Source organism: Schistocerca gregaria, chromosome 3 (assembly GCF_023897955.1).
Source record: "Schistocerca gregaria isolate iqSchGreg1 chromosome 3, iqSchGreg1.2, whole genome shotgun sequence".
Taxonomy (NCBI): domain Eukaryota; kingdom Metazoa; phylum Arthropoda; class Insecta; order Orthoptera; family Acrididae; genus Schistocerca; species Schistocerca gregaria.
This window is the reverse complement of record NC_064922.1, coordinates 847,150,823-847,170,233: the sequence shown is the minus strand read 5'-3', so window position 1 is coordinate 847,170,233 and position 19,411 is coordinate 847,150,823. Positions and strand designations below refer to the sequence as shown.

Sequence of the window (19,411 nt, the reverse complement as noted above, 5' to 3'; positions counted from 1 at the left end):
ATTCGTTCAGGTGATCTTGGTTTCACAACCTCCACAACCTCGAAGAGCTAAGGCGTTACCTTAAAAGTACCGTAAAAGTGGACAAGTTTGTGACCCTTTTAGCAATATTTGTAACATAACTTTTACAAATATATACTGTTGTTGTTGTTGTTGTTGTTGTCTTCAGTCCTGAGACTGGTTTGATGCAGCTCTCCATGCTACTCTATCCTGTGCAAGCTGCTTCATCTCCCAGTACCTACTGCAACCTACATCCTTCTGAATCTGCTTAGTGTACTCATCTCTCGGTCTCCCTCTACGATTTTTACCCTCCACGCTGCCCTCCAATGCTAAATTTGTGATCCCTTGATGCCTCAAAACATGTCCTACCAACCGATCCCTTCTTCTAGTCACGTTGTGCCACAAACTTCTCTTCTCCCCAATCCTATTCAATACCTCCTCATTAGTTACGTGATCTATCCACCTTATCTTCAGTATTCTTCTGTAGCACCACATTTCGAAAGCTTCTATTCTCTTCTTGTCCAAACTAGTTATCGTCCATGTTTCACTTCCATACATGGCTACACTCCAAACAAATACTTTCAGAAACGACTTCCTGATACATAGATCTATATTCGATGTTAACAAATTTCTCTTCTTCAGAAACGCTTTCCTTGCCATTGCCAGTCTACATTTTATATCCTCTCTACTTCGACCATCATCAGTTATTTTACTTCCTAAATAGCAAAACTCCTTTACTACTTTAAGTGTCTTATTTCCTAATCTAATTCCCTCAGCATCACCCGATTTAATTGGACTACATTCCATTATCCTCGTTTTGCTTTTGTTGATGTTCATCTTATATCCTCCTTTCAAGACACTGTCCATTCCGTTCAACTGCTCTTCCAAGTCCTTTGCCGTCTCTGACAGAATTACAATGTCATCGGCGAACCTCAAAGTTTTTACTTCGTCTCCATGAATTTTAATACCTACTCCGAATTTTTCTTTTGTTTCCTTTACTGCTTGCTCAATATACAGATTGAATAACATCGGGGAGAGGCTACAACCCTGTCTCACTCCTTTCCCAACCACTGCTTCCCTTTCATGCCCCTCGACTCTTATTACTGCCATCTGGTTTCTGTACAAATTATAAATAGCCTTTCGCTCCCTGTATTTTACCCCTGCCACCTTTAGAATTTGAAAAAAGAGTATTCCAGTCAACATTGTCAAAAGCTTTCTCTAAGTCTACAAATGCTAGAAACGTAGGTTTGCCTTTTCTTAATCTTTCTTCTAAAATAAGTCGTAAGGTCAGTATTGCCTCACGTGTTCCAACATTTCGACGGAATCCAAACTGATCCTCCCCGAGGTCTGCATCTACCAGTTTTTCCATTCGTCTGTAAAGAATTCGCGTTAGTATTTTGCAGCCGTGGCTTATTAAACTGATAGTTCGGTAATTTCCACATCTGTCAGCACCTGCTTTCTTTGGGATTGGAATTATTATATTCTTCTTGAAGTCTGAGGGTATTTCGCCTGTCTCATACATCTTGCTCACCAGCTGGTAGAGTTTTGTCATGACTGGCTCTCCCAAGGCCGTCAGTAGTTCTAATGGAATGTTGTCTACTCCGGGGGCCTTGTTTCGACTCAGGTCTTTCAGTGCTCTGTCAAACTCTTCACGCAGTATCGTATCTCCCATTTCGTCTTCATCTACATCCTCTTCTATTTCCATAATATTGTCCTCAAGTACATCGCCCTTGTATAAACCTTCTATATACTCCTTCCACCTTTCTACCTTCCCTTCTTTGCTTAGAACTGGGCTGCCATCTGAGCTCTTGATATTCATACACGTGGTTCTCTTCTCTCCAAAGGTCTCTTTAATTTTCCTGTAGGCAGTATCTATCTTACCCCTAGTGAGATAAGCTTCTACATCCTTACATTTGTCCTCTAGCCATCCCTGTTTAGCCATTTTGCACTTCCTGTCGATCTCATTTTTGAGACGTTTGTATTCCTTTTTGCCTGCTTCATTTACTGCATTTTTATATTTTCTCCTTTCATCAATTAAATTCAATATTTCTTCTGTTACCCAAGGATTTCTAGCAGCCCTCGTCTTTGTACCTACGTTATCCTCTGCTGCCTTCACTACTACATCCCTCAGAGCTACCCATTCTTCTTCTACTGTATTTCTTTCCCCTATTCCTGTCAATTGTTCCCTTATGCTCTCTCTGAAACTCTGTACAACCTCTGGTTCTTTCAGTTTATCCAGGTCCCATCTCCTTAATTTCCCACATTTTTGCAGTTTCTTCAGTTTTAATCTACAGGTCATAACCAATAGATTGTGGTCAGAGTCCACATCTGCCCCTGGAAATGTCTTACAGCTTAAAACCTGGTTCCTAAATCTCTGTCTTACCATTATATAATCTATCTGATACCTTTTAGTATCTCCAGGGTTCTTCCACGTATACAACCTTCTTTCATGATTCTTAAACCAAGTGTTAGCTATGATTAAGATGTGCTCTGTGCAAAATTCTACTAGGCGGCTTCCTCTTTCATTTCTTAGCCCCAATCCATATTCACCTACTATGTTTCCTTCTCTCCCTTTTCCTACACTCGAATTCCAGTCACCCATTACTATTAAATTTTCGTCTCCCTTCACTATCTGAATAATTTCTTTTATTTCATCGTACATTTCTTCAATTTCTTCATCATCTGCAGAGCTAGTTGGCATATAAACTTGTACTACTGTAGTAGGTGTGGGCTTCGTATCTATCTTGGCCACAATAATGCGTTCACTATGCTGTTTGTAGTAGCTTACCCGCATTCCTATTTTCCTATTCATTATTAAACCTACTTCTGCATTACCCCTATTTGATTTTGTGTTTATAACCCTGTATTCACCTGACCAGAAGTCTTGTTCCTCCTGCCACCGAACTTCACTAATTCCCACTATATCTAACTTTAACCTATCCATTTCCCTTTTTAAATTTTCTAACCTACCTGCCCGATTAAGGGATCTGACATTCCACGCTCCGATCCGTAGAACGCCAGTTTTCTTTCTCCTGATAACGACATCCTCCTGAGTAGTCCCCGCCCGGAGATCCGAATGGGGGACTATTTTACCTCCGGAATATTTTACCCAAGAGGATGCCATCATCATTTAATCATACAGTAAAGCTGCATGTCCTCGGGAAGAATTACGGCTGTAGTTTCCCCTTGCTTTCAGCCGTTCGCAGTACCAGTACAGCAAGGCCGTTTTGTTTAATGTTGCAAGGCCAGATCAGTCAATCATCCAGACTGTTGCCCCTGCAACTACTGAAAAGGCTGCTGCCCTTCTTCAGGAACCACACGTTTGTCTGGCCTCTCAACAGATACCCCTCCGTTATGGTTGCACCTATGGTACGGCCATCTGTATCGCTGAGGCACGCAAGCCTCCCCACCAACGGCAAGGTCCATGGTTCATCATTTAATTTACAGTTACAAGGGTGAGACAATTGAAAACTTTAAAAGTTCTATAAAATTTCGAGAAGTGGCGGTAGTGTTCCTTGAGGCTCAGAAAGTGACTAATAGGAAGCTCGTATTGAAATTGCGTGCTTGTGGAATATCGTCTTAGTTATGTGACTGGATTCGTGATTTCCTGTCAGATAGTTCACAGTAACTGACGGAAATGTCCATTACAATTATCCAGGCTGTTATGCCGTGGTCGGTTGATGAATTCTGTGTCAATTCCCAACGTTTCGTTCCCGTCTGCGGAGGACATCTTCAAGGGGGTCTGTAGCTCCAATGAAGGTCCAACACACCCACTGGCTCGCTACTGACTGCCGCTTAATTCCGTGTCCGCGCGCTCCCGCGCCGAGGCGTGAAGTCACGTGTTTTGAAAACGTCAGTGCAACTGGCCGCTGTCCCTTGCCGTCGATCGCTGTTGCCATCACACAGTGGTGGACGATTGGTGCACATCTTCTGCCGCAGACGGGGACGAAATGTTGGGAAATGACACAGAATTCATCAACCGACCACGGCATAACAGCCCCGATAATTATAATGGTCATGACATTTCCGACCGCGAAAGTCTACATTTTAGTAACTGACGGAAAGTCGCCGAGTAAAACAGAAGTGATTTCTGGCATTCCCCAAGGTAGAGTTATAGGCCCTTTGCTGTTCCTTATCTACATAAAAGATTTAGGATACAATCTGAGCAGCCAGCTTAGGTTGTTTGCAGATGATGCTGTCGTTTATCGACTCCTAAAGTCATCAGAAAAAAATACAAAACGATTTAGAAAAGATATCTGTATGGTGCAAAAATTGGCAACTGATCCTAAATAACGAAGAGTGTGAGGTCATCCACATAGTGCTGAAAGGAATCCGTTAAACTTAGATTACAGTATAAATCAGTCAAATCTAAAGGCCGTAAATTCAACTAAATACCTAGAAATTACAATTACTAACAACTTAAACTGTAAGGAACAGATTGAAAACGTTGTGGGGGAGGCTAAACACTCGCAGAAAATGTAATAGATGTACTAAAGAGACTGCCTACACTACGCTTGTTCGTCCTCTTTTACAATATTGCTGCACGTTATGGGATCCTTACCAGATAGGACTGACGGAGTACATCGAGAACGTTCAAAGGGCAGCACGTTTTCAAAAAGTGGTTCAAACGGCTCTGAGCACTATGGGACTTGACATCTGAGGTCATCAGTCACCTAGAACTTAGAACTACTTAAACCCAACTAACTTAAGGACATCACACACATCCATGCCCGAGGCAGGATTCGAACCTGCGACCGTAGAGGTCGCACGGTTCCAGACTGAAGCGCCTAGAACCGCTCAGCCACACCGGCCGGCGACAGCACGTTTTGTATTATCGCGAAATAGGGGGGATAGTGTCACTGAAATGATACAGGATTTGGAATGAACATAATTAAAACAAGAGTTTATCGTTGCGGGGGAATTCGCTCAAGAAATTTCAATCACCAACTTTCTCCTCCGAGTGCGAAAATATTTTGTTGACGCCCATATACATAGGGAGAAACGATCATCATAATAAAATAAGGGAGATGAGAGATCGACCGGAAAGATACAGGTGTTCGGTTTTTCCGCCTGCTCTACGGGAGTGGAATAATAGAGAATTATTGTGAAAGTGGTTCGGTAAACCCTCTTCCAGGCACTTAAATGTGATTTGCAGAGTATCCATGTAGATGTATTCTGGTCAGCACATCAAACAACCCGTCATCGTAGTAGTCTGACAGTTTTTAAATTTCCCCCGAGTGCCTTCTATGGAAATATGACAGTTTCCCATAAACATGTTGATTATTTATCCGCTTCATAGACTTTTGACAGCACCTCAGATAACCTTCTAGTTCCTACTGCTCCCACAGTTTCGAGTAACTAAAAAGGCATACCGTTTGTTGCCACTATTTTTTATGGAGTCAGATCATTCAGAGATCTGTCAAACTCTGGCAGAATCACTGGACCACCTTCCACACTAACTCCCTCCAGTACTTTCATCATACTTCGGAACAGTTCCTCTCCACTCTAACGTCTTCCACATACTTTTACCATATTCTCGCCCTGTCTTGCGCATTTAACAGAGAATTTCGGCTACACTTAACAACTTTACTTTTAATGTACGGTCTTTAACGTACAGATAAATCACGATAAATCGAATATTATTGTCCTTACTAGTACTTTCATTCTTCATACGGGAGCATCTTCATATGTATGGGTGAAAATTGCAGCATAGAACAATGACATCACATGTAATTAATCTCTAAAATTTAAGTGTAACTTACCTTTATTCCCTGATGCCACGACGGCATCCTCGTTAATACAAAGTGGTTTGAGTTGAATGTACAATGTATATTGGAAACTGCTACATTGATTTTGCCTTAATAAATTTCATTGTAGTCAAATGTTCACTTAAATTCTTCAGTGGCTGAATCAGTTGCCACTGACAAGTTATTTTCAATATCCCACAGACGGTTCTTGGCCGATGCTAAAATGCGTTGCCACAGGAGAAGAAAGTGTATGACCTATTCAAAATAGTGTAGGAAGCCTCGTCAGTCATGAAAGATCACAAGATGAGTATTTGACTTCAACAGACCTTACTGTCGAAAAGAATGCGCTTGCGGATGCTTTCTGCTAATGATAATGCGAATATTAACATTCCGATATGATCTGTTTTCACTTCCTGTTAATTTGATTTCCATGCAACATCTACTACTGCCGTCAAACTAACTGATAAGCTATTTTTATTTACTTCCTCCATACACATCCGGAGACGTTCGTGGCTTCCTAGTACCTGCTTTATTTATACTGCTAGAGCCTTTATGGCACTGCAGTAATGTAACGGATTTCTATGTAATCCAGAAGGCAGAGAAGATATGACTGCGACAGAGTAGACACATATTTCGCCAGGACACCTTTCAAGCCAAAATAAATAGCCACCACTAAGCATGAACTGCATTCCGAAAAATGTGCCATAAATTTAGACACAGCGTTCCACAACACAAGCCGTTTGCGCGGTGACCTTGACAGACTATAATAAGTTCGTAGATCCAGGTTTCACGGACAAGGCTCTTAAAACCCGTAGTTGGCAACAAGATTACTGCGAGACATTTAAAAGCAACGAAAGCTGTAGCGTACTCCATGGACGCATTTGAACTGAGGCTTTGAATGATCTCATAAAATATTTTATGTGTGTCAAGCAATCACAAGTTTTCTGCCGGCCGTGCGACTAGCGTGACCGTATAATTTATGGACTCTTGTGCTGAAGAAATATTCACTGAAACGCTTCACGTGGTAATCTCTCACAATAGGTACTCCTACGGTTGTGATGGCTGTCATTTTTCCACGAACGTAGTAATACACAAGGTCAGCGCTTTACAACCTCATGTCAACAGCTGTAACGTACGTTCCAATGGCTCTAGGAACTGTCGAAACAGTCTTGAGAGTCCCATAAAAACATTTACACCTCATTCTGGCTATTGACCACTAAAATGAGTTAGTATTGGCATACATCTGGACCGCGAAAATTAGAGAGTCAAAGTAGTCAGAAATGGTTTTCTGGAGAACAGTGCATGAATGATTTCATGTATCAGACTGCCTGACAAACGATTCACATTCTAGGTAAATGCCTCCACGAATCAGTTACTTTTGTGAGGACACGTTACTATGGCTAATGTTATCCATATCTTTCTTTTCTTTTGCTACTGCCTTAATCCCGCATTGCGCGCAGGGTCGGTAGTGTTAAGTACGGAATTGGCTTGGAGAATTTTAAGAGGTGGCCGGATGTCCTTCCTGCCACGACCCCGTACCCCCCCGGGGCGGAATTAGCGTACCCCAGCTGTTGGGGTCTAGTGTAAATCGTAAAATAGTGTGAATGTGTTTCAAATGTCTGCGAGTCGTGTAGCTGTGGCGGGACGTGGGGACCAGCCCGGTATTCACCTAGGAGAACGTGGAAAACCGCGAAAAACCACATCCAGGCTGGCCGGCACACCGGCCGTCGTCGTTAATCCACCGGGAGGATTCGATCCGGGGCCGGTGCGCACACCCGACTCCAGGAACCAGAGCGTTAGCGCTCTCGGCTATCCTGGTGGGCTAATGTTATCCATATCTATTTATTTCTTTATTTAGCATGTGGCAACTCCGACTGAAGTGCATCTAACGTATATCAGTTGGATAATTTCACAAAGTGAACGGAACTAAAACACTAAATCTACAGTTAAAATCTATAGTTAATATCTAAATCGCTAATCCATTCAAGGACAGCATATATCACTTATATTTCTTCTATATTTCCATAGTACACTCGTCGGCTATAGTTTCTCACAATGCGTTTTATGCTCTGATCCTCCCTGCCACAGTCACGTTGAGAGGATGAAGCCTTTCCTTTACTGATGGCACAAGCCCTGTACGAAACCTCTTAATTATCTTCCACGCACGTCGCGGTAGGCTAATTCTATGCCTGCTGCCGGTGTGCTAGGTCCTACGAGGGTCTGATATTCCTCGTGGGCTGAAGTATTCCACGTTTCTGACTACATTCCGGCTCTGTTGAAATCCACTACTTGCAGCGATCCTGTCAATATGATGGGTGACTGTCTGGATTGAACACTGAAGTTCCAAAGAAACTGGTATAGGTATGCGTATTAAAATATGTAAACCGGCAGAATACGGCGCTGCGGTCGCAACACCTATGTAAGACAAAAATTGGATGGCGTAGTTGTTGGATCGGTTACTGCTGCTAGAATGGCAGGTTATCAACATTTATGAGTTTGAACGTGGTGTTACAGTCGGCGCATGAGCGATAGGGCACAGCATCTCCGATGTAGCGATTAAGTGGGGATTTTCCTGTACAACCATTTAACGAGTCTACCGTGAATATCATGAATCCGGTAAAACATCAAATCACAAACATCGCTGCGGCCGGAAGAAGATCCTGCACGAACGGGGCCCCCGACGACTGAAAAGAATCGTTCAACGTGACAGAAGTGCAACCCTCCCGCAAACTGCTGCTGATTTCAATGCTTGGCTGTCAACAAATGTCAGAGTGCGAACTATTCAACGAACCATTATTGATATGGATTCTCCGAGTCGAAGGCACACTCGTGTACGCTTGATGACTGCACGGCACAAAGCTTTACGCCTCGACTGGGCCCGTCAACAGTGATATGACTGTTGATGGCTGGAAACATGTTGCCTGGTCGTACGAGCCTCGTTTCAGTTTGTATCAAGCGGATGGACGTGTACGGGTATGGAGACAAGCTCATAAATCCATGGACACTGCACGTCAGCAGGCGCTATTCAAGCCGGTGAAGGCTCTGTAATGGTGTAGGGCGTCTGCAGTTGGAGTGATATGGGACCCCTGATACGTCAAGATACGATTCTGACAGGTGACACATACATAAGCATCCTGTCTGATCACCTGCAACCATTCATGTCCATTGTGCATTCCGACGGTCTTTGGCAGTTCCAGAAGGACAATGCGATTCCGTACACGTCCAGATTTGCTACAGAGTGGCTCCAGGAACTCTCTTCGGAATTTAAACACTTCCGGTGGCCACCAAACTCCGCAGACATGAACATTATTGAGCATATCTGGTATGCCCCACAACGTGCTGTTCAGAAGAGATCTCCACCCGCTCGTAATCTTAAGGATTTATGGGCAGACCTGCAGGATTCATGGTGTCACTTCCCTCCAGCACTACTTCACTCATTAGTCGAGTGAATGCCCCGTCGTATTGAGACATTTCTGCGTGCTCGCTAGGGCCCTACTCGATATTAGGCTTCAGGGATAAAAAAAAATATCGCATAGGAAGAGATCGGGACTGTACGAAGGCTATGTAAAGACATCCCAACGGAACTTCTGAAGCGTAGACAAAACAACCTAGACATCCCAGCGGAACTTCTGCAGCCTAGACGAAACAATTTTTGCAAGATGTGGGCCCTCCCACGGCCTCCAAACAGTCCCCACCTCTCCCCATGCGACTTCCATATTTTTGGAGACGCGAAGAAAGACATTCGTGGCTGTCGATTTGCTTCACACGCCTGGATAGAATCATCGTTCAGTAGGCAACAGCAAACATTTTCCGTGAAGACAGTGACTGTCTTGTCTCAGAGTGGTATAAATGTATTAACAGCTTCAATAACTTTACTTTTGTTTTGACCACACTTTTATTTTCCAACAACCTTACGTGCTTTGACTTTCCTAGTTTTCAAAGGCATTGATTGTCAGTCATATAAAAACATTAGATACATTGCATCACGTGCCGGCCGGAGTGGCCGAGCGGTTCTAGGCGCTACAGTATGGAGACGCGCGACCGCTAAGGTCGCAGGTTCGAGTCCTGCTTCGGGCATGGATGTGTGTTATGTCCTTAGGTGAGTTAGGTTTATGTAGTCCTACGTTATAGGGGGACTGTTGACCTCAGAAGTTCAGTCCCATAGTGCTCACAGCTATTTGAACTTTTTTTTATCACGTCAACATCCTCGAGCACGAGATAAACGGAAACTGCAGATTGCACTTGTCTCGTGCTCGGAAATGTGGACGTGAATAACGTATGCATTTTTTTTTATATGACGGATATAGCAAAGCCTTTGAAAATAACGGAATGTCAAAACACACAAGATTGATGGAAAATAAAAGTGTGTCAAGACATAAGTGAAATCTTATGCCATGTCGTCTTACAGTATTTTCACGTAAATTACAGTGTTAACAGTGATAGCGATAATTTTTGAAATGATAATCAATTTACTTAGTTTCTTCCATCTGTCTCGTTTTTATTTGACTGTCACTTACAATGGGATCATTCTAACTTCAGGAACATAAAATCTTCCAAAAGGCTTTCGATCTACGCCGATATGGTGGTGTAGAAATGTTGCATCCTGTTATAGTCATCGTTGCACCATCTACCTGGACATAGATTTTCGCCTTACGTGAACTATTAAGCTGTACTGGAGCACACACCTTAAGCTGTACTTATTCACTGTGCGATGTTAAAAGAGTATCAAAGCTGGCAGCCAGACTTACTCGTACGTATTATAGATCACTGGCTTATAAATAAATGTGCAACTACACTCCTGGAAATTGAAATAAGAACACCGTGAATTCATTGTCCCAGGAAGGGGAAACTTTATTGACACATTCCTGGGGTCAGATATATAACATGATCACACTGACAGAACCACAGGCACATAGACACAGGCAACAGAGCATGCACAATGTGTGCACTAGTACAGTGTATATCCACCTTTCGCAGCAATGCAGCCTGCTATTCTCCCATGGAGACGATCGTAAAGACGCTGGATGTAGTCCTCTGGAACGGCTTGCCATGCCATTTCCACCTGGCGCCTCAGTTGTACCAGCGTTCGTGCCGGACGTGCAGACCGCGTGAGACGACGCTTCATCCAGTCCCAAACATGCTCAATGGGGGACAGATCCGGAGATCTTGCTGGACAGGGTAGTTGACTTACACCTTCTAGAGCACGTTGGGTGGCACGGGATACATGCGGACGTGCATTGTCCTGTTGGAACAGCAAGTTCCCTTGCCGGTCTAGGAATGGTAGAACGATGGGTTCGATGACGGTTTGGATGTACAGTGCACTATTCAGTGTCCCCTGGACGATCACCAGAGGTGTACGGCCAGTGTAGGAGGTCGCTCCCCACACCATGATGCCGGGTGTTGGCCCTGTGTGCCTCGGTCGTATGCAGTCCTGATTGTGGCGCTCACCTGCACGGCGCCAAACACGCATACAACCATCATTGGCACCAAGGCAGAAGCGACTCTCATCGCTGAAGACGACACGTCTCCATTCGTCCCTCCATTCACGCGGTGTGCGGGACCGTAGCCCAGCTTCATGGAGACGGTTGCGAATGGTCCTCGCCGATACCCCAGGAGCAACAGCGTCCCTAATTTGCTGGGAAGTGGCGGTGCGGTCGCCTACGGCACTGCGTAGGATTCTACGGTCTTGTCGTGCATCCGTGCGTCGCTGCGGTCCGGTCCCAGGTCGACGGGTACGTGCACCTTCCGCCGACCACTGGCGACAACATCGATGTACTGTTGAGACCTCACGCCCCACGTGTTGAGCAATTCGGCGGTACGTCCACCCGGCTTCCCGCATGCCCACTATACGCCCTCGCTCAAAGTCCGTCAACTGCACATACGGTTCACGTCCACGCTGTCGCGGCATGCTACCAGTGTTGAAGACTGCGATGGAGCTCCGTATGCCACAGCAAACTGGCTGACACCGACGGCGGCGGTGCACAAATGCTGCGCAGCTAGCGCCATTCGACGGCCAACACCGCGGTTCCTGGTGTGTCCGCTGTGCCGTGCGTGTGATCATTGCTTGTACAGCCCTCTCGCAGTGTCCGGAGCAAGTATGGTGGGTCTGACAACACACCGGTGTCAATGTGTTCTTTTTTCCATTTCTAGGAGTGTAGATGGTGTGGCACAGTTCTACCGAAAAGACGTCGAGGGATCGTGAAAAATGTAAAGGTCACAAATGGGGGATGGGGGTGAATTTCCAGACACCGGTAGTACAGAGAGGTGATGTTACGGGGGCCATCGTACGCACTTCATCGGTGAACACGAGTTTGTGTGCTGAAAGCTGTTGCTTTGCTTGGCTATCGCTGTAGTGTTGTCACAGGCGCGGACGCGTTGCACGACTGCTAACTTCCTGGAAGCTGCCAGACGAACCGCGAGGTATCCACTTCTGGTCTGTCACCAAACTCCCGAATGAATCTACCTCTCTATAGCAGAGTGTGCGTTTTCGAACTTGCTAAGCATGTTAAAACTACCAAACGGGTACCCGACGAGTAACCTTCTCTTTCGCGGGCAATGATCTCATCAACTGAGATAATCATGCAAGACTCTCGGCACTCCGTTACACTGCACTAGCTTACAGCTTCAGTTCTATTTCTTCCCCCCTATCACTTTCCAAATCTCATAAATGCTCTTTTGCATTCTTACATTAATTCACTGTGCTATTGCGTAGAGTATTTTGTACATCATCACGACAGTGCTGTAATATTCTACGAGGGTTGCCCAGATTCTAATGCACCGCACTTTTTGTTTTCAGCCGAAAACAATGCTACAAATGCGAAACGTTACGTCTTTATTATTTGAAGTTTCCGTCACTTCCGACAGATAGCGTAGCTGCAGGACAGTTTCAAGATGGCGTCTGTAGGTAATGTACGTTACAAGTAACGTGCCGTCATTGAACTTCTCACTGCCGAAAAACGAACTGTGGGGAATATCCAAAACGCTGTACAAAGACTATGGAGCCAGTGGCGGATTTTCATATAGGTCCACTAGGCACGGGCCTAAGGGAGGCACCTCAAGAGGAGCGGCATTTTTTGCTCTGTACTTATTTTCACCTTTTACGTTTTGAAATAACTGTGCTTACAAACGACAAATTTTTTTAATATGGTTGAAAAAGTTACTAGTTTAAATAAGCCTTAAGAGCGAAATTCGACAAAATAAGCTTGGAAATATACATAGTTTACTTGGTGACTGAATGGAATTTAACATTGGGTTTCTGCCTGGTATCACCTTCATGATTGTTCAAAATTTTTTGACGTAAGCTGTCAGTGCAGCAATCTACAATGCAATGTTTGAAACGTTATTATTCCGAGAATGTTGCCGGCTTCTACTAAACCCTACAATATTATCCCCGTGAAAATACCGGGACCCCTGAAAAGCTTAAATACTGTAATATGTGTGGGCCTCAGTATGTAAAACCCGACTCTACTTAAATTTCTTGTAGACATTACGGGGAACTATCACGTCAATCCTCCATTACTGTAATTAATGTGAAATCTCTGAGCTTTGATTTAATGGCACCCGTATAAAAAAAACCATGTTGATACTGGCAATGTTTTTCATTTTTAAACACATATTTATATGAAAAGATCATAAGCAGGATATGAGATCATGTGTGAATTACACGTCACAACAGTTTAAAAAATTATTTATTTATTTACTTAGCTACTTTTTTGGCGAAACCAGAAGAAGAGACCAACTTTCGTTTGTCTCATTTATAATGCTGCAGCCTGCACGATACCAAAGTTCCAACTCTGTCCAATCGAATAGTACGTGGCATTGTAAATTTTATATTACACTTCTTAACAAAGTTTTTTTCTTCGAGGAAAGGTTATTTTTATTTTATGTTGGAACAAAAGGTGCATACGCGTATAGACATAACGGCAGTGTTCACACAAATGACAACACACCACATCAAGTCCCAACAAGACTACTTAAACTTTGTAGTCTGTCCTTTTTGCCCACAGAAACTGCTAAAATGTTATAAGAATAAGTGGGATAAGAGTCGATCCAGCACACCTCACTGCAAGAAATTGCAAAAATTATTTGCTTTTTAAATTAGAAAGACCGTGTCAAGAATATTCAGAACATATTTCGTCCCAGTTAAAGTTCCTGCGACGCGGGAAACAGAAGCCAAAAAATGGACTGTTCGTTTTCTTTACGAGACGAATTCCAGGCGGCAGGTGCGCTTCTGTTGTTCACTGACAACGGTGAAACAGACGACAATGAAGTTAAATTATTATGCATTGTCGTTCTTCACAGCACAGTTACGTCTAGTAATCCGAGTCGGTCGGTTCATCGCTCTGTGGTTAGAGGAAAACTCTTTGTGCTCGTGTGCTGTGTTTAAAGCAAAAAGGTTTGTGCTCACGTGCGGTGTAGTACGCTTGGAAATAGGTACAGTCTTTCTTTCTTTCCTTTTACAATTTTTTACTTTTGTTTTGACTGTTGGTTGACAATTTTGTAAGTGCCTTAACATGAATAACAGTGAAAAAAGCAAACGTGTAAAATTAAGTGGGGCGGCATTTCGGACGTTATCGAAGGAAAGGCGAGAACGATAAGCCAATGCTCTAAGAACGCTTGGCAGAGCAGATAAATTTTTCGCAAAAAATGTTGCTGGTTCGACTTCGAGCTGAAGTAGTACGGATGATATTTCCGGCACTGCCGCTGTTGTAAAAAAAGTAAATACAGACGAAACAAAAATTAAAAATGAAGAAAAGAAAATTGTTCTTGATTTCGAATTTCACGAAAAACTAATTGTCGAGTCAAACATAACAAAAAGAAACAACCTCGTTAGTGTTGATCCTGCAGAGTGGTGTGTCAATGAATCAACAATTGACTTTCTCTTACAAAGTGGCATTAATTAAAATTGTAACGGTGATTTTTCTAATTCAAGAAGATTAATAGGCGATAAACCATTCCGATGATTGATACTTTTGCAGTGTTGATATTACTGGTCATAATTCGAAAAACAAGAAGGAAATAAGCTAGCTCAACCTTCCGTCCGCCATTCGACCAGTAGGACATGGTGCAGATTTGCTGGTTCATGAACCACCAGATGATTTAAATTCTATTCCAACACAAGTATTTTCTGATGTACAATGTGGTTTAGATGAAACAGATGATGAATTCCATTATAATACAGAAAGTCTAGAGCCCAAATTGTTTACTCAGACCGAGCTTAACGATTTGGTTAGGGACTTGGGAATAACGACAGAAAACGCTGAATTGCTTGGCTCTAGATTAAGAGGAAAGAACTTATTAGCAGCTGGAACCAGCATATATAAGTATAGAAAGAGAGAGCAGCAATTTTCCAAGTTTTTACTACAAGAAGGTGATTTACTGTACTGCTCAGACATTCCCAGTCTCATGGATGAATTTGGTAGTGAATACAAAAAGGAAGACTGGAGGCTGTTTATTGAGTCTTCCAAAATTAGTTAGAAGTCTGTTTGATTACACAATGGTAACATGTATGCATCTATACCTGTTGAACATCCTGTACGTATGAAAGAAAGCTATGAAAACCCAGAAGTAGTGCTAAATAAAATAGGCTATTCTGCTCATGGTTGGATGATATGTGGCGATCTAAAAGTAGTATGCATGGTCCTTAGCCAGCAAGGTGGCTTTGCCTAATTTCCACGTTTGTTGTATGAAAGGACAGTGGGGATAGGGATAAACAGTGGTGCAGAAAGAACTGGCCTGTGAGGGCGTCTTTAAAACCTGGTAAGAAGAACATTCCTCGCAAAAACCTTGCAGATCCAAAAAACGTACAACTACCACTTCGGTGCATATAAAGTTAGGCCCAATAAAACAGTTTGTAAAGGCTTTGCCTAAATGGTTGAAATGGCTCAGAGCACTATGGGACTTAACATGTGAGATCATCAGTACCCTAGAACTTATAACTAGTTAAACCTATCTAACCTAAGGACATGACACACATCCATGCCAGAGGCAGGATTCGAACTTGCCACCATAGCGGTCTCGCCGTTCCAGACGGAAGCGCCTAGAACCGCTCGGCCACAACGGCCGGCCTTTGCCTAAAGTTGGACCACATTCTTAGTACCTCTGCCAAAAGTTTCCACACCTTTCAGAGGCTTAACTAGAAGAAGGTTTCTTTGTCGGACCTGACATTAGAAAATTGATGTTTGATGTTAACTTTAAATCCACAATGACTTAAATGAGAAATAAGCATGAGTATCATTCAAGCAAGTCGTTGCAAAGTTCTTAGGATATGAAAAAGACCGAGAACATGTTTCTATTGTAGCTACAATGTTAAAGAACTTTAAAACTTTAGGATGTTTAATGAGCCTGAAATTTCACTTTTTTTACAGTCACCTTGATTACTTCCCTGACAGTATGGGAGACGTTAGTTTTTTGTCCTTGCTCCTCACTAAGGCTAAATTTGGATTCGGCTCATAATAATCTATACAGATCAGCTATCAAATTAAAAACATTTTTTTCGTTGGCCTGTGTTATTTTTCGGTGTTGTGTTTTCTCCGTCAGTGTAGTTTCAGTCTGTTAAGTAGTTTCTTAGTTTTAGACTACATGATATTGGGGCCACTACCTGGTCACTCTGATCAGGGTTACGGTGAGGCAATCACATACGAGTACATACAATTTTTTTTTGTCAGGATTAGATGCTTTTGTTTCATGCTACTGCCATTGGGAGTCTTACAGTAAGTTCTGATAGGCAGAGATCAGAAACTTTCTCCTGAATCACGGTCAATAGTAGTAACTGGCTTTTCTGCTAAACACTGCGCGGTTGGCCGCGGGGCATAATGGCATACGGTTTGGTTTAGCGACGAAGCCCACTTTCATTGGGGGGGGTTCTTCAGTAAGTAAAATTGGCACATTTGGGGGACTGAGAATCCGCATTTCGCGATCGACAAGTCTCTTCACCCTTAACTGGTCACTCTGTGCTATGCAATATCCAGTCACCGAATAATCATTGCGGTGTACCAAACGGTACAAGAAGGTTTTGGAAGATGATTTCATCCCCATTATTCAAGGTCATCCTAAATTCAACAATATGTGGTTCGTGCAAGGCAGAGCTCGACCCCATCGAAGCAGGAGAGTGTTTGATATCCTGGAGGAGCACTTTGGGGACCGTATTCTGACTCTGGGGTACCGAGAGGCCACTGGCAAGGGCCTCCGATTGGCCGCCATATTCTCCGGATATCAACACGTGCGACTCCTCTTGTGGGGCTTCATTACACACAAGATGCACAGAAATAACCCCAAAGCCATTGCTGAGCTGAAAACAGCAGTTCAAGAGATCATCGATAGCACCGAAGTTCCGACACTTTAGCGGGTCATGCGGAATTTCGCAATTCGTCTGCGCCACATCATCGCCAATGACGACAGGCACATCGAACAAGTCATAACCTAAATACGAATATCTGTAGTGTGTCCAATAGTTCAATAATTGTCACCCTCTATATGTGCCACTATCATTATTGTTATGTGTAATTATTATAATCAATATTATTATGAGCCCTATTATCGCTATTAGTGGCCTCTTGAACTCTTCTCAGGACACTTCAAATGAGGTGTCTGATTGCTTATGGAGAAATGGCAGGCCATTCTTCTTCACGAGCAGAAACCTGAGAAGGTTGGCGCTCTAAGTTATCCCAGAGGAGTTCCATTGCCTTCATGTCGGGACTCTGGGCAGGCGAGTCCACTTCAGGAATGCTATTGATCACAAACCATTGCCTCGCCGATTCTGCTCTATGAGATGGTGTACAGTCACGTGATACAGTCAGTCATCGGCTTTGAAATTTTCCTGTACTGTATGCAGAACTCAATGCTTTAAAATCTGTTCCTATCCTTCTACATTTTGGGTTTCATTAGTGCAATAATGGGACCGCACACTAAACCACAAAAAACACCTCCATACGGTAACAGCACCAGCTCCGAACTTCACTATCTGCACTACACATGATGACAGATAAAGTTTCCCAGGATTTCGATTGATACAGGGCACTGTGTGATTCATACCTCCAAATCACTCGTTTCCAGTCATCCACTGTGCAGTGGTGTCGCTCCCACACCACTTCAAGCATCGACCGGCCGGAGTGGCCGAGCGGTTCTAGGCGCTTCAGTTTGGTACCGCGCGACCGCTACGGTCGCAGGTTCGATTCCTGCCTCGGGCATGGATGTGTGTCATGTCCTTAGGTTAGTTAGGTTTAAGTAGTTCTAAGTTCTAGGGGACTGATGACCTCAGATGTTAAGTCCCTTAGTGCTCAGAGCCATTTGAGCCATTTCAAACATCGCTTCTCACTGGCTACTGACATTTGTCGCTTATGAGGAGCTCATCGACTACTGTACCTCATTTACTCTATAATCCAGACCCACAGTTACTGTGCTAGGTGGATGGTGACAGCGCTTCAGAGCTTGAGGGTGAATGTGTCCACAGATTTCATGCGATTTTTTACAACTGCCCTGCGCTATGCTACTCACTCGCTCTCTATCACTATATGAGGCCTGCCTGGTCTTATTTCATAACAAAAACAGTCCCGAATACGAAATTATTTAATGTCAATGACGCGTTTTACCCCTTTGGGGCATCATCAGATTGTGTAAATGTGGCTGGATACCTGACCTATCAGTCATAAAACCACATATAATGTAATATAGACACCAAGGTAACCGGATATTGGTCTCTATATTTTGTGTCATGTATACAGCTACTTTTACACAATCTGGTGACGCCCAAAAAGGGTGAAAAGCGTCACTGACATTAAGTAATTTCGCATCCGAGTCTGTTTTTGTTGTGAAACAGTTTTAAACCGGTTGCTGTAGAAGCCTGCCATGAAGGAATGGGAAAATGTGGGCGTCGCCTTACTTTAGCTTTACTTGTTCCTTCAGGTTCCCACTTCATCGCCAACAATGGCCTTTGGTAGCTGTAGAAGAGTTGATAAGTCTTTGATGGTTACAGCCAGTGGCTAGACCATGTTCTAAGCCAATAACCTCCCCTGACCGACCTATTATACCGTAATTGCTTCACTATTGCCGCCACAGCATTCGCCGTCACCTTTCAAACTGCACGGTACGCCTCTCTTTACATGTAATAGTCAGTTCCACATCACATATGGTTATCTGGATGCTTTTGAACAGATTGTAATAGTGCGACAAAAGCTTGGCATTAGCCAAACAACCGAGAGATAATGTAGATGGTTAGGCACGTGGTACTCACGTGGAGGCCACGTGCTGGTCGGCTGGCACTATAGCGGCCGGGGTGGCAGGTGGCGGCCGCTCCTTGAGTTCCAGCTCCAGCTCCAGGCCGCGCTTCTCCTCAGCCATGTCCTCGTCTGGGCAGCAGTCCTCCAGTAACGTGTAGTACTGGAACACAACAATGACACATGTGCATATTTAACTACTGTACCAGGCCTTTCTCAGGAAGAATATTGAGGCTGTGTGAACAGGATGAGACATTGCGATGGTTTCAGCAGTAGCGCGTTAGATATGTTATGAATCTTTTTTCATTTAGTTTAAAGTACAGTTAAATTTTGACATGCGTTATAAACGTCTATCATTACGATATGTACAGGGTGACCTAAAAGTCCATTAACATTTGAAATTCGATATTTCATGGAATAAAGTAGCTACAGAAGTGAAAACTGTCACACATG

General features: G+C 43.6%; 1 protein-coding gene across 2 annotated transcripts in view; it reads right to left on the bottom strand.

The window, feature by feature from the left end:
• The window catches only part of LOC126354753 (proton-coupled amino acid transporter-like protein pathetic), a 408,828-nt gene that overhangs the window by 114,146 nt on the left and 275,271 nt on the right, over positions 1 to 19,411 (bottom strand). For both annotated transcript variants that reach the window (XM_050004633.1, XM_050004634.1), the window contains exon 2: positions 18,976 to 19,121. In XM_050004633.1, the coding sequence (XP_049860590.1) occupies positions 18,976 to 19,121 (146 nt within the window). The remainder of the gene's footprint in view (positions 1 to 18,975; positions 19,122 to 19,411) is intronic.